This window comes from Carassius carassius, chromosome 4 (genome assembly GCF_963082965.1).
Source record: "Carassius carassius chromosome 4, fCarCar2.1, whole genome shotgun sequence".
NCBI classification, from domain to species: Eukaryota; Metazoa; Chordata; class Actinopteri; order Cypriniformes; family Cyprinidae; genus Carassius; species Carassius carassius.
Window position 1 is genome coordinate 22,900,203 of NC_081758.1, and position 16,579 is coordinate 22,916,781.

Here is a 16,579-nt window from a genome sequence, read left to right on the forward strand (position 1 = left end):
TTAAAATAAAGTGTAACCATAATTTTTATTGTTGTTGTTTCCAATAATTTAATGAATGTAATAAGAATGATAATACTTAAACAGGAATTACTAAAAATGGATGAACGAACCAATCAGTTAATTAATCAAATCTTCCCCTGTCCTTTTCTTTTTCTTCTAGGGACGCTGTATAAATTTCAATCGGGTGCAGCATCAACAGATGACAGCAACCCGTCTCTGAAATACTTTGACTTCCAAGTGAATCAGATGGAACAACAGAAAAAAAAGTGTAATTTCCTTGAGATGACATAATTTATCATTGGCCACTTTAGAGTATCTTGTTTCAGCTCTTACAAGTATTGGCTTTCCAAAACTTATCCTTCTGATATCGCTCAAGCAACTGAATGACAAGCGGATGACTAAATAGATAAAAAAAAAAAATTTAAATCTCATTTTACAGCTGATCTGGTAACTTTAATGCATAGCAAAAGGTTTTTCATGTTCTGACCATATTGTGCCTTCTAGGGGAGGAAAAACAAACTAATCTTATAGACACAGATGGAGGCTATTTAAAAAAAAAAAAGATATCAGAATGAGATGCGGCTCTTTGCCGTTGGCTGAGAAATAGAACTAATCCCAGTAGGCTCATGGAGTGCAGAAGTACTTTGCCTCTTGGCAATGTATCTTCACAAAAATCTCTCTAAGCCCACCATCATCGGATGCCTAGCGGGGCTTCTTTGACTGGAGATCTTGTCAATTTACCACTGAGAAGTGCACACGCATGACAAATTGTAGTCAGAACGCCCTAAGGTATTAAATGCAGGAAGACTTTGCCCTTTAGTTTTGGGAAGACACCTTTCTATCAATGCGAGGACAGCACAGAGAAATTAATAGAGCGTTATTTCACCATGAGACACCCGGTGTCCAGAGCTCTCCGGCAAGGTTTTGAGGGGCAGATTTATCTCTGGTGACTGGTGCTTTCTCCCCATTTATTTGGCAGTCTGTTCTTACTGTGCTTACTAATGCATAGACCTTCACAATTACGAACATGCCCCTCAGTTAAAGGTTTGAATACAGTCAGTACAGCTGTCCAACCACTGGATGTCCAAAACTTTTGCGCACAAGTTTTCTTGGCTTAGGAATATCAAACTTTGATTGATCTTAATTCAACTTTAGAGATTTATCTTTGGTATGAAGTTTAACCAGTCTAGACATTTTCTGTTACATAATGTTTTTTAGCACCAAGTTCCTCAGCTCTGCTAATGTGACGCCCTCATCAGATATATTAGGAAGATAGATCAAACGAAAGGGGCGATGGATGGATGAGTATTGTTAATTTCCAGAAATTATCCACAATGCACTCCCCCCTCCAATTGTACACAGAAAAGCGAGCAATATATATTTATTTTAGATTTCTTTAATGCCTCGTCATGATGACAATCGCGAATGATGTCAGTGTCAGTGGGAACACTGTGGGGGAGGAAGGGGGCGGCAGCTGAAGAGAAAGGCTCGAACGATAAAGTCACTTTCGATACGCTACTTCAGACGCAAAATGAATATTTGAGTCGAAATCTGACAAAGTGTGCCGGCTTTGACGGGAAGTGGTATAGACAATGACCAGTGGCTGGGTCAGTGGGATGTCTCAGTGCAAGCAGGGAAGCTTATCAAATGACACTAAAAATAAGTTCAACAACCATCAAGTTTGAGGGGGGAACAGAATGGGGTGCAGTGGCTCACATTCAGTGGGCATGCAAGTTGCAAGATGGCAGGACTGTTTTGGGGAAAAGCCCTTGTTTAATTATTTCTTTGTTTCTATCGTAAATGTGGGGACTTCAATTATTACTCGCCTCCACCCCCTCCCAAAGAAAAAGAAAAAAAAAGAACAGAATACATACATGGCATTGTTGAAACATTTGACATCGTTCCCAGAGTGGCACTTAAAAGTTAAGCGAATGCACTTCTTGGATATCTAGGTGAGTGTATTTTCAGCCCTGTTTTTATGTAGATTTTTTAATGTCACAGATCACAGGATGTGAGTTAAGTATTAGTAAAAAATTTATTAGGTTTTTACGTTAGTTGCAACATGGCTTAATATCTTTACTAAAAATCTATTATAATATATCTTTACTATAATGTATCTATAAATATATTTATCCACTTCAACATCACCAGAGCACATATGTATTGCTTTCTCTTTATTATTGTTTTTGCTTGTTTTATCTACCTTTTATGCTGCATTTTACATTGTTATATTTATATTTTAACTTCATTTGTGGTACTTGTGTGTGTTTTATATATTTTATATGGTTCATTAATGTGTGTGGAAAGAAACTGATCATAAACTTTTCATATTTGTTTATCAAATTGGGTTTATTCTGTGTAATACTGAATTAAGCGCACCTGCTATAAAAAAATAATATTAGTAATTTTTGTAAAAAAAACTTTTTTTTAAAGCACCTGTTTTAACTTTAAAATAGAAAAGATCACAAAGTTTTGATGTAGAAATTGGATAGAAAAACAAGAATTTATTTAATTTTTAAGCAACTGATGCACTATTTGTTGTACATAAAAAGGCAAATAAATTATGTATTTGTAATGATAATTTGTTAATTTAATTAAATCCCATTAAGGTTTTTTTTTTTATATATATATATATTAGTATACTTGCAACCCTTATGATTATAGTGCCTCATGTCCCGCTGCCAATGAATGTAATTTCCAATTGAATGTAATTTCAGTAGTACCTTTTTTTCCCCAAACATACAATATACAGTTATTATTATATTATTGTATTTACTTTTTTTTTTTTTTTTTTTTACAGTGTGATATATATATATTTTTTTCTCTGAAAACAGTGGGTCTTCATATATAAATTTCACCAGTGCACTGGTTAAAAACTACTATTAAAACAGTAATAGTGCACAGAAGCAATTTAAAAAAAAGCACATAAATAAATACATACATACATACATAAATAATGAAAAGGAATGACCAGTCACTTTATTCTCACAGTAGGCAGTGTTCTCTTCACTACACACTGGCACTGGCCAGTGACTGCTGCATTTTACACTGATTTTACAAAATTGACATTTGACTTGTTGATTTGTTTCTTACCCACACGATTCTACTAAGAAATAGTTTGATCTGTTAAGAAAAGCTAGACACACTCACACCTCCTTAAACAATTAGACTATGTTCACTGTGTTAGTCATACTGTGTTATTTTTTTCCTGCAGTTGTTGTCTTACACATACTGATCATACACATCAAAGCATTGAGTACATCACAGTGTGATCTCACATGGCAGATTTCAGAAGAATCTCATTCAGTCTCATCTTGACATTTTCCTTTATTCAGCCATTATTGAAGTTTCAGACATTTTTGTATCTTTTGTATTTGCATTTCACATCTATTTGTATAAAATAAACGGCACATTTTTTAAATGAAGCTGTGGCCTTTCTAAACACCTGTCAGTATCACTGAACTTGAATGATTCATCAGGCATCACACTAAAGCAGATCACTCACTGTACATGATTCTGCTCAGCTTGCACTCAGTAATAGTGAGTTATTAATAGCAATAATTTCATATGATAAACTGCTTAAAACCAAAACATCTGCTTATCTGAGTTTTAGCAGAACTGGAATTAAAGTTTTGAAGTTTTAAATACACATCTCTTTTCTGTTTGTGGGACTCATGCTAACCTGATCAATTCATGTAGATCATTTGGAGATGCATACGTCACCATTAGTCACTTTATAATGTAACAAATGATAATGTTAATAATTTTGGGTTCTTTCTCATTTAGGTTTATCTTCCAATTTTAGGCTGCTTCACTCATCCAGTTGAAAACGGGCCTTGTTAAACAAACATTCAACCACCATTAAACCTACAGAATTTCCACCTAACCCTGCTCTCCAGCTGTGCCTTGTACCCCAGCAATTTGTGCTCAAAAGCTTCATAGACTTCAGTGCTGCTTATAATTTCCCCTTGAAATGAGGCATAAAAGACATTCCTTATCTGTTGGTCACTAAGAGTTATGTCGAACGACATATGGGGTCTCACTTGGGAGGCCAGTCATCAAGAGAAAATGCCAATGAAAATTGGCTAGTGGATTTAACATACTTGAGCCACTCCCCGTGCCCACGGGTATAAATAGGGTGACAGGTGCATCCACTCATTCAGATTTTTGCTTCGGAGCCGAGTGGTTGTATGAAAGCTGTTATACTCCACAAAGCCATTCATCTGCTGTGTGTCGGGAAGCTGTTCTGGTTGGCGGTACGGCGCGAACAGCGGTGTCCCTTTCAGCAATTCCCCTGGGCGCTTCAACTAAAAGAGCAGATTTCCTAAAAGAGCAAATCACGGACGATTCGCATCTTTTTAAAGACGCCGGTTCGTCCGTGTCCTTCTAGATGCGGTCATTCCCTGTCCTCTGACAACGGCCATGAGCGTTGTCTTCCATGCCTGGGCATTCAGCATGCTGAAGACGCATTTGTGGATGGTTCATGCTCACACTGCGTGTGTGACCATGGCAACGCTGTGATCTGTCTCTCCTTTCTTAAAGGGAAAGGAGCAGACCCCTCTGTCACTACCCATTCCGGTTTCTCTGCAACATGCAGAGAAACGACCACTAGTGCTCTATGAGATTTGAAGGTAACAGTGAGAGCTTCTCCGCCGGACCACGCCCCACGGACCTCTCACCCCTTCCAGCCTGGTTGGGATGAGAGATGTTGACAATGCTTTGTTCTCGATGCTCCCATCTCCTAGGCTGGCCTGTGCTGTGATGCTGTCAGGAGGGCTGACCGATAGGGCAGTCTATGATCACGTCGCATGTCTGAACTGTTTGCTTCCCACAAGTCCTCCCACTGCCAGCTGTACTATTCCCTGTCCCAGGCCCCCTTGGGCACGGATGCACTGGCACACAGCTGGCCTCGGGCTCTACACAAGTATGCGTTTCCCCCAGTAAGCATGCTCACACAAACACTGTGCAAGTTCAGGGAGGATGAGGAGCAGGTCTGGTTGGTTGTGCCTTACTGGTCCACCCGGACCTTGTTTTCGGAACTCATGCTCCTCGTGACAGCCCTTCCCTGGTGCATCCCCCTGAGGAGGGACCTCCTCTCTCAGGGGCTGGGCACCATATGGCACCCATATCCAGATCTTTGGAACCTCCATATGTGGCTTCTGGACAGGATGCGGCAGACCTAAGTTATCTGCCACCGAGGGTGGTAGACACTATCACTCAGGCTAGAGCCCCATCCAGGAGGCAGGCCTATGCTCTGAAGTGGAGTCTGTTCACGAATTGGTGTTCTTTTCAACACCCCTGGAGATGCTCGGTCAGAGTCGTGCTTTCTTTCCTGCAAGAAAGGTTGGCATGTAGGCGGTCACCCTCCACCTTGAAAGTGTATGTGGCTGCCATTGCAGCCCATCACGATGCAGTGGACGGCCGGTCCCTGGGGAGGCATGACTTGATTGTTAGGTTCCTGAGGGGTGCCAGAATGTTAAATCCTCCTAGGACACCCCTGATACCCTCCTGGGACCTCTCTATTGTTCTGGCTGGACTTCAGAGGGGTCCCTTTGAGCCGCTGGATTCAGTCGCGCTTAAGTTCCTGTCTCTCAAGACAGCGCTCCTGATCGCACTCACTTCCATCAAGAGGGACGAGGACCTCCATGCATTTTCGGTAAGTGAAGAGTGCTTTGTGTTTGGGCCGGCCTACTCTCATGTTGTCCTGAGACACGTGGCCAAGGTTCCTACCATTCCTTTCTGAGACCAGGTGGTGAACCTGCAAGCACTGCCCCTGGATGAGGCAGAAGAGTGCTTCAGATATACATGGACCACACCCAGAGCTTCAGAAGCTCTGAGCAACTCCTGGTCTGTTTTGGAGGTCAGCAGAAGGGGAAGGCTGTCTCCAAGCAAAGGTTGGCCCACTGGATAGTGGATGCCATCGCCTTGGCGTACCATTCCCAAGGCAAGCCATGCCCCCCGGGGGTGAGGGCTCACTCCACACGGAGTGTGGCCTCCTCCTATGCGCTGGTGCATGGCGCCTCTCTGGCAGACATCTGTCGAACTGTGGGCTGGGCGACACCTAATACCTTCGCAAGGTTTTACAACTTTTGTGTAAGAGCCAGTTTCTTCCTGTGTGTAGGGTAACAGGTAATTGGCGGGACGGGCTTGCTTGGGGTCACGCTTACTGCACCATTCCCCCTAACACGGGGATGTGAGCACCTTTCTTCTCCCAGTAGAGTTTCCCTGTTGGCGTACCCTGGTTGAGCATCCTCCTTTGGGAAGGTTATGACCTTAAGTGTAGCTTTTGTGACACACTGCAGCTTGTCGACAATTCCAGTGCCACAGGGTTGTGACTTTATTCAGGTTGTGGCATTTTCCATAGGACACCATATGTCATTCGACATAACTCGTAATGACTGACAGATAGGGAACGTCTTGGTTACGTACGTAACTCTCTTTCCCTGATGGAGGGAACAGAGACGTTATATCCCCATGCCACAACCTTGAACCATTCGCTGTTGCCAGGACACGTTCTTGGCTCCTCAGCGTAAAACCTGAATGAGTTGATGCCTCTGTCGCCTATTTATACCTGTGGGCATGGGGAGTGGCTCAGGTATGTTAAATCCACAAGCCAATTTTCATTGGCATTTTCTCTTAAACTCAGAGATGATTGGCCTCCCAAGTGAGACCCCATATGTCGTTCGATATAACGTCTCCATTCCCTCCATCAGGGAACGAGGGTTACGTACGTAACAGAGATGTTTCAGACACCTGGTTATGACCATAAAACCACTTCTTTTAAAGTCAAACTTGTGCCTTTAACATAAAATTAGATCTCAAAAGGAGATTTTCCACTTAAGCTATAAAAAGTTGAGTTGAGTGGCATGGCTCATTATCACAGGTTCGCTAGTTTGATAGAAGTATAATGGGGTGTTAATGCTGAATTATAACATTTTAATTCATCTTCCAAGTTTAATGAAGTGGAACTTCAAATCAAACTTCTATCAAAAACTTGTTGGAATTAGATGAGTTGATATTATTTTTTTATTATTTTATTATTTGTTTTATTATTATGTAATCTACCCCCAACCCTATGTCAATGTCATTAAATAGTGTTCTGTTCAGTATTAGTTTTTTCTTTAGTTCCATTTTGATTTGTATAAGTAGTTCAGGTGTGACTCCTTGTGGTGAAAACCATTATTACAATACTCAATAAAACGAAACAGAAAGCATTTAAAACAATAGAAGAAGAGTCGTTTTTCTGTGATCTGCATTTTGGATGCTGTCTAATCCTTGGAGTAGATACGACCGTAAGTTATAAATTTCATATTGAAAATAACTGCAATAATGTTGTGTTAGTTTAATTTAAAGCTGGTCATTATTAAGATGTTTGTAAGTAGATGTTTGATTCTGAAATATAGCGCGACCTGACGGCTAATATGCTAATAAGGTTGCAGAGTCACATTTTTTCTTCAGAGACATAATTCGGTTGTCTATTTTGTTGTTTAATTCTGTAAACGGGAGCTTGTGAATGTGAAAATGTTCATACTATTTTGTAAATCATTTTGTAATTTGTTTTTTTTTGTGTGTTTCTTTTAGTTTTACAGTAAAGTAAAGTGTGCATTACATAAACACAACGAAGAACGTGTGATGGAGCTTTATTTCTGTTAGCTGTCTGTCAATCTTTGGTTGAGAACACCATTGCCAGGGCAGAACAGTAAAAGGTCGACTGCACGGCGGGTGAAGACAAACAATCAGGATTTCGTCCAGCTTACATGTAATACTACATTATCAAGATGGATGAGTCACAGCCTTTCAGGAAAGAAGAGGAAGTTGACCAACCGCTAGAAACAAAATCCCGGTCAAGCAGATCACATCGTTCAAGTAGATCTTCGGCTAGTGCAGCTGCGACCACAGCAAGAGCTAAAGCAGCCGCATGCAAAGTAAAGGCCTCTTATGCCGAAAAGGAAGCTATCATGATGAGAGAACGAGCTCAAATTGAAGAGCATCAACAGAAAGCACTAGCTGAGACAGCTCGCAGAAAAGCAGAAGTTGAAGCTGATTTATACGTGTTACAACTGCAGAAAGAAGCTGTAGCAGCATCTACAGAGGCAGAAGTTTATGAAGCTGCAGTTTATGAAGAAGACGGAGCAAGTGTCGGCCTAGAAAAAGAATCATGCATCTTAAGTAGAACTGAACGCACAGAAGAGTATGTGCAGAAACATTCTCAGCAAAGAAATGCTCCTGATTTGACTCCTAATTCACAACATGTAAGTGAGAGATCAAGTTATGTGACACGGAGTTATGTTGCAGGCTCACTAAGTTCTCTCCCTTCAACAATGAAGGAGGAATCGAATGCAGAGACAATTCCTATGAAGCAGGAAAAGACAACTCTGCACAACTTCCAGTGTTCTAGTTCAAAGGTAAAAGTGGAGCCATATGATGGAGATGATGAAGTAAAGCATCAAAAATATTCAGTACGGATGCAACGTGACGCCAGCCTGTCCTCTCAAGTTCCTGCTGAGTGCTTTACTCCAGCACCATCATCACCAAATGCAAGTGACTTTACTACATTTTTGCTGAAGAAAGAAATGGTGAGTTCTGGCTTGTTCCAATTTGATGACTGTCCGGAAAATTACTGGGCGTGGAAAACGTCTTTTCGAGCTGTAACCAGTGAACTCAATATAACAAGTAGAGAGGAGATCGATCTTCTTGTCAAATGGCTTGGTCCTGATTCGTCCAGTCATGCCAAAAGAATCAAATCAGTTCATGTCAGTGATCCAGCCTTAGGAGTTCGTATGATATGGCGTCGCCTGGAGGACTGCTATGGGTGTCCAGAGGTCATCGAGCAGGCGATGTTAAAGAGACTTGACGCATTTCCTCGCATCACAATCAAAGACAGCCATCGTCTGAGAGATCTTGGGGACTTGCTGCTTGAACTGCAGTCAGCAAAAGAAAGTGGTCGTTTACCTGGACTTGCTTACCTTGACACAGCACGGGGAGTCAACCCCATCATAGAAAAACTCCCATTCAGTCTTCAAGACAAGTGGATCACGCAAGGTTCCAGGTACAAAGAAGACCATAAGGTATACTTTCCTCCTTTCAGCTTCTTTGTTGAATTTGTTTGTAGACAAGCTAGAACTAGAAATGACCCTAGCTTTGCTCTTGCTTCAACTGGCTACTCAAACAACCCAAAATCCGACGGAGCTGCCAAGTTGAGTAACAGAACTTCTGTCTTCGTCAAGAAAACTGAAATAATGGCTGCACAACCAAACCAAGACAGACACTTAGACAAGAATGTAGATCCAGACAAGTTTTGCACCATACACAATAAACCTCATCCACTTTACAAGTGTCGCACATTCAGGAGCAAACACCTGGATGAACGAAAAGCGCATTTGAAGGAAAAGTTTGTCTGTTTTAGATGTTGTGCTTCCACTAAGCATTTTGCGAGAGACTGCAGAGCATCTGTTAAGTGCAGAGAATGCAACAGTGACCGACACATTGCAGCCATGCATCCGGGTCCTGTTCCATGGTCCACTGAAGTGTCTGTATCAACAGCAGATCAAAACATGGAAAAAACAGACGAAGAGACCGCTGAGGTAAACAACAAGTGCACTGAGATTTGTGGAGATGCTAGTAGGCCCAAGTCATGTTCAAAGATTTGTCTCATAAATGTTTATCCCTCTAATCAACGTGAAAGAGCCAAACGCATTTATGCTGTACTGGACGAACAGAGTAATAGATCATTAGTGAAGTCACAGTTCTTTGATCTGTTCAACATTGTTAGCAGTTCTTCCCCCTATACACTGAAGACATGTTCAGGTGTAGTGACTACGGCGGGGAGGAAAGTAAATGGATTCTCTGCTGAATCGCTTGATGGAAAAACAGTAGTTGCTCTTCCGCCTTTGATAGAGTGTAACACTTTACCAGATGACAGATCGGAGATTCCTACGCCAGAGTTAGCTATGTGTTTCCCCCACCTCACTGCTGTGTCAGAGAAAATTCCGCCTTTAGATCCTTGTGCTCCTATCCTTCTCCTTTTGGGTCGAGATATTCTTAGTGTGCACAAAGTGCGTGAACAACGAAACGGACCCCTCAACACACCATACGCGCAGCGCTTAGACCTGGGCTGGGTGGTAGTGGGAGAAGTTTGTCTGAATGGGACTCATTGTCAGTCCAACGTGAACGCTTATAAGACCAACATACTTCAAAATGGGCGAACTTCATTCTTCTCTCCATGCACAAAGAGTTTCAGTGTCATAGAACGGGGTGAGTCATCTTTTTTGTCATATCTACCCGACCCACCATGTTCTCTCAAGGGTTCAAAAACCAGTGAGAACTATACAAAGGGCTTAAAAGAGAATGTGTTCTTCAGATCTTCAGAGGATGATAAATCAGCTTTATCTGTAGAGGATCGAGTCTTTCTCGACATAATGGACAAAGAGGTGTACCTTGATGATGATAACCACTGGGTGGCGCCACTTCCATTCCGCTCTCCAAGAAAGCAACTCCCGAACAATAGAGAGCAAGCTATACAAAGGCTGAACTCATTGCAGCGCACTCTTTCAAAGAAACCGAATATGAAAACGCATTTCTTTGGTTTTATGCAGAAGGTGATTGAAAATGAGCAAGCAGAACCTGCTCCACCCTTACAATCAGGGGAAGAATATTGGTATTTACCAATTTTTGGAGTTTACCACCCACACAAACCTGACAAAATTAGGGTGGTCTCTGATTCGAGCGCCCAGTATGGAGGGGTGTCCCTTAATGATGTTTTGATGAGCGGACCTGATCTTAACAATACCCTTTTGGGTGTGCTTTTGCGCTTCCGTAGGGAGAAAGTAGCTGTGATGGCGGACATAGAACAAATGTTCTATTGTTTCAAAGTAAAAGAGCAGCATCGCAATTATCTTCGCTTTCTTTGGCACAAAGACAACTGTGCAGAAAAGGAGATCATTGATTACAGAATGACCGTGCACGTCTTTGGCAATAGTCCTTCGCCAGCGGTTGCTATATATGCCTTAAGACGAGCAGCAGAACTAGGCGAAGAAGAGTACGGAATGGATGCTAAGGACTTCGTGTTACGCAACTTCTACGTTGACGATGGCATCACATCTGTCCCTACTGAAAGAGAAGCCATTGATCTCCTAAAGCGAACGCAAGCAATGCTGTCAAGGTCAAGCTTGAATCTGCATAAAGTGGCTTCTAACAGTGCTACGGTGATGGAAGCTTTTCCATCCAGTGAGAGAGCCAAAGATCTCAAAGACCTGGATTTTGATAAAGACCCAATACCTCTCCAACGCAGCCTTGGTATAAGTTGGAACATCAAGGAAGACCGCTTTACATTTAAAGCTTCTCAAGATCTCAAACCCTTCACTCGAAGAGGGATCCTTTCCACCGTCAATAGTTTATATGATCCTCTCGGGTTTGTCTGTCCAGTCACTATGCAAGGCAAAGCTCTAGTGAGAGAACTTTCAACTATACAACAGGATTGGGACAACGTTCTTCCGGCAGACAAAAGAGATCCGTGGAAGGTATGGACTTCATCTTTAGCAGAGCTTGATCGATTACAAATACCACGATCTTATGTCCCAACCTCACTGTGCGGAGCTCAGGTTCGAGAGTTGTGTATCTTCTCGGATGCTTCTACTTTAGCTATCGCTGCAGTAGCGTACCTACGAGTAATAGATTCCAAAGGACAGCTTCATGTGGGGTTTGTAATGGGAAAAAGCAAGTTGGCCCCTTTTCCAGCACATACTTTTCCACGCCTGGAGTTATGTGCAGCGGTGCTTGCTGTTGAGCTGATGGAACTCATAAAGGAAGAAATTGACATAGTTTCACAATATCCAGTTCTATACTGACAGTCGCATAGTGCTCGGCTACATTCACAATGTAACACGCAGATTCTACATGTACGTGGCTAACAGAGTTGCACGCATAAGAAAAACCACAGAACCTAGTCAATGGCATTACGTCTGTTCTGAACAGAACCCAGCAGATCATGCCACCAGGTTTGTGGCAGCAGGTCACTTACCCCTTACCAACTGGTTTTCAGGTCCAGAGTTTCTTAGGGAATGTGGCCCTATAGAAGGTAGTTTAGGAGAGTCATATGGACTTGTCAAAGCAGAAGAGGATGTTGAAATTTGCCCCCAAGTGAAAACACTGGCAACTAACGTCAAAGAGCACTTACTAGGCTCAAGCAGATTTGAACGTTTCTCAAGGTGGAGATCTTTGGTGAGAGCTGTCGCTACTCTGACGCACATCGCAAAATCATTCTCACAATCTTTTCCTGACACACACTGTCGGAAATGGCATCTGTGTACTAAAACTTCAGGTGTGGAGATATCACAAGCCAAGTTGACTATAGTCAAAACCGCACAACGAGAAGTGTACCAGGAGGAATTTGAGAGTTTGACTAAGTTTGGTAAAGTCTCACAGCGTAGCACACTCCTGAGGCTTGACCCCTTTGTGGACAAGGAGGGTCTGTTAAGAGTTGGGGGTCGCATTCACTGTGCTGACATCTCTGACCTAGAGAAGCATCCCTTGATAATCCCTCCCAACCATCATGTGACTGGTCTTTTAATTCAGCATTATCATGATCAAGTGGCTCATCAAGGCCGGCATTTTACTGAGGGTGCTATACGTAGTGCTGGATTGTGGATAGTCAGTGGCAAAAGATCTGTTTCAAATATCATCCACAAATGTGTGCTATGCAAGAGACTGAGAGGTAAAGTAGAGAGTCAGAAGATGTCGGCTTTGCCTTCAGATAGAGTTTCTGTAGATCCACCTTTCACCCACACAGGTCTTGATGTTTTTGGACCATTCACTGTGGTGACACGTAAGACAAGAGGGCATAACGCTGAGAACAAGCGATGGGCTGTCGTATTCAGTTGCTTAAATACCAGAGCAGTTCACTTAGAGGTAGTGGAGTCCCTATCAGCGTCAAGCTTTATTTGTGCTTTGCGTCGCTTTTTGGCTGTCAGAGGACCAGTGAAGCACTTTCGTTCTGACAGGGGGACAAATTTCATTGGAGCAGTCAAGGAACTTCAAATAGACAGTAGCGGCTCAGAGTTGAAAGGCTTCTTGCAGAATCAAGGTTGCACGTGGACCTTTAATGCTCCACATTCCTCCCAAATGGGAGGAGTGTGGGAAAGAATGATCGGGATTGCCAGACGTATTCTGGAGGCTCTCTTGATGAAAACTCCCACAAGACTCACGCATGAGGTCTTAACAACTTTAATGGCTGAAGTCATGGCCATTAAGAACTCCAGACCCTTAACCCCAATCTCAACAGATGCGGGCATGCCCCAAGTGCTTTCACCAGCAATGCTCTTAACTCAGAAGGCGAGTGTTGCTCCAGCCCCTCCAGGAAATTTTGAGATAGGTCACCTGCACAAAAATCAGTGGCGTCAAGTCCAGATGTTGGCTAATTCATTCTGGAAGCGATGGAAGCAGGAGTACTTGTCCACCTTGCAACCCAGGAGAAAATGGACAGAGGAGAGAAAGAGTATTCAGGAAGGAGACCTTGTTCTGTTGAAGGATGGAGAAGCTAAGCGCAGTGAGTGGCCAATTGGTCTCATAGCAAAGACCATAGCCTCATCTGATGGAAAAATTCGTAAGGTTATGGTGAAGACTGCTAAGCAGGGGGTATTCAGAGAGTACTTAAGACCTATATGTGATGTTGTCTTACTTTTGTCAAATAATCGGAATGCATAGTGGTATAACTCAAGTTATACCAGGCGGGGAGTGTTCTGTTCAGTATTAGTTTTTTCTTTAGTTCCATTTTGATTTGTATAAGTAGTTCAGGTGTGACTCCTTGTGGTGAAAACCGTTATTACAATACTCAATAAAACGAAACAGAAAGCATTTAAAACAATAGAAGAAGAGTCGTTTTTCTGTGATCTGCATTTTGGATGCTGTCTAATCCTTGGAGTAGATACGACCGTAAGTTATAAATTTCATATTGAAAATAACTGCAATAATGTTGTGTTAGTTTAATTTAAAGCTGGTCATTATTAAGATGTTTGTAAGTAGATGTTTGATTCTGAAATATAGCGTGACCTGACGGCTAATATGCTAATAAGGTTGCAGAGTCACATTTTTTCTTCAGAGACATAATTCGGTTGTCTATTTTGTTGTTTAATTCTGTAAACGGGAGCTTGTGAATGTGAAAATGTTCATACTATTTTGTAAATCATTTTGTAATTTGTTTTTTTTTGTGTGTTTCTTTTAGTTTTACAGTAAAGTAAAGTGTGCATTACATAAACACAACGAAGAACGTGTGATGGAGCTTTATTTCTGTTAGCTGTCTGTCAATCTTTGGTTCAGAACACCATTGCCAGGGCAGAACAAATAGCTTTTGCCAATAATAATTTGTTTAATTATTATAATTGAATTATATTTTTTAATTTTTCTGAAAACTTGGTTTGTGTAGTCAAATAGAGAAATATAAAATTGATATTGTTCTAAAAGATCAGCAGGTGCTTTTTTCCTCACCTAAGGATGTCCATAAAACACAAACTTCACTTCCTCAAAGTTTTCATAGAAAAGCCAGATTAAAGCAGTTGTTCGCTATGTAAAATGGTTTGGGTTTACAGGTTATCCCAGTTTCCACAGTTCTCTAAGAATTGTGCCGACACAGTGCTGGAAGGGTAAGAAGCTGGGAGAATCACTCTGTTATTTCTTAAAACCAACATACAAGTGTCTGTTCACTTTTGACTCCAGCATGAGAGCGAAAATATCACTCTCCACACACCGTGCTATAAGAAATTACTGACACATCTCTCAACCAATCCAATAAGGCTTCCACAAATGAGAGCAGGGCTTGCAACAGCTAACAAAAGTCACCTTGCCACTGGTCAGAAAAGTTCATTTAATGGACATGGAAAGAAACGATGACCGGCGATAATTTTTCTGCTGGTTTCAGAGCCTTTGTGTCATCTGATGCCCAGAACAGCTTTTTAGAATTTTACAGCAGATGTTTGAGCAATTTGCACTAATATTTCAGGTTGCAACAGAAAAACACTACAGTAGGAAAATTACTGAATATTAGCAGAGTGCGAGTGATCAAAAGGTGATTTGCTCTCAAATCAGCTATGAAGCAGCCATCGACACGTTCCAGTTCTCATTTACTAGGACTGTTGGAGGAACACAGACTATTCCAGTTGAGACCAGCTCAGCCAACACCACCCATAATCCAGCCTGCCCACTGCAGAGATGCAATCAGAGGATGTGCTTTACTACTTCAGATGCTCCAAGTTCTATAAGCACAAACACATGCCACCCACGCGTCCAGCAGCACCACTCCCAGCCGCTGGCATCATTTAACATTACAAGGTTTTCCCTGTGTTTTTTGACGGATAATGGGGCCTCATTGCTATGCAAGTGCCAGATGAATCATAAACCTATACCATATGCCATTGCAATTTGCTGATGGGACCAAGCTGTTTTGGTGGATATAAAATCCAGGGATTATAAATGCCTGATCCTCAGTGAATGGTAGAGGCACAAGGTGGAGTGAACACAAGCTATCTTATCTAATGAATTGGGTCAGTGAGCAGCGGAAAAATGCAAAGATCCACCAGTATCAGCCTGCTACCTTTACTTTGGTTAATCCTCAAAATAGCAGAAATGTTCTGGGCAATGGCATTGTTGAAAAAAATGAAAGCAAATGGTTTAGTGACAACATGTTTATCACCTTCAGGCAATGTCAAAGCTTTATGATGAACAAACAAATGGACAATCCGAATGATTTTATTATTCGGTGTGGACACTTACATTAGGTGCACTATCATACACAACAATTCAAAATATTTTAATAGCGTCCACTATCTGCACATTGGCCTCCAGATAACTTCTCTTTCCACTTTTATATGCTTTATATTTTATTAAATATAATGAACTTAATGAACTATTAATAATCTATTTCTTTAATGTATATATACAATAAAGGGGTTAGTAAGACATTTAAAAGAAATATTTATTCAGCAAGGATGCATGTAATTGTCAAAGCTAATAAAAGAGCAGTGGAATTTTTTTTTTTAATTTTTTTTTTCAAATAAATGCCATTCTTTTGAACTTTCCATTCATCCAAAAATTCTGAGAAAGTATCCTTGTTTCCACAAAAATATTGAGCACCAAATCAGCATGGACGAAATGGCTGCTGAAAATTTGATTATGAAATATTATTAGCAACGTTTTTATTATTTTGTTATTATTATTATTTATTTATAAAAAAATGTACTGTATTCTTGATAAAAAAAAATGCAGCATTGGAGAATATAAGACACTTCAAGTGCCTTAACCAGCATCTTGGTCACAAGTGTAAATAAAGAAACCCTAAATCACTGTTAAAAAACAACAATGATTTATTTACCCTACAAAACTGTTTCACTTAATATGACATAAATTGCTGGTGAAATGAAAATCAGCTAATCAGCTAACGTCACCTTTGCTATAATCCTTAACAGCCAACAGCTGCAATGTGTTATGTGATTATGATGTTCACAAAAACAACCTTTGAAGCAGCCACACCAGCAAACTGTTTGTGTGTGTGTGTGTGTGTGTGTGTATGGATTAGTCACACCCCAGGTGG

General features: G+C 41.3%; 2 protein-coding genes across 2 annotated transcripts in view; both read left to right on the forward strand.

Annotated features, from left to right (window-relative positions):
• Positions 1-1,933, forward strand: part of LOC132139517 (anthrax toxin receptor 2-like) — a 56,974-nt gene extending 55,041 nt beyond the window's left edge. Inside the window, exon 17 of the mRNA XM_059547921.1 lies at positions 161-1,933. Within this exon, the coding sequence (XP_059403904.1) occupies positions 161-220 (60 nt within the window). The 3' untranslated portion in view covers positions 221-1,933. The remainder of the gene's footprint in view (positions 1-160) is intronic.
• Positions 1,934-11,895: 9,962 nt separating this feature from the next.
• Positions 11,896-14,206, forward strand: LOC132130792 (uncharacterized). Its single transcript, XM_059542608.1, has one exon. The coding sequence runs from the start codon at positions 11,896-11,898 to the stop codon at positions 13,699-13,701; it is 1,806 nt and encodes a 601-aa protein (XP_059398591.1). The 3' UTR covers positions 13,702-14,206.
• The last annotated feature ends 2,373 nt before the right edge of the window (positions 14,207-16,579 follow it).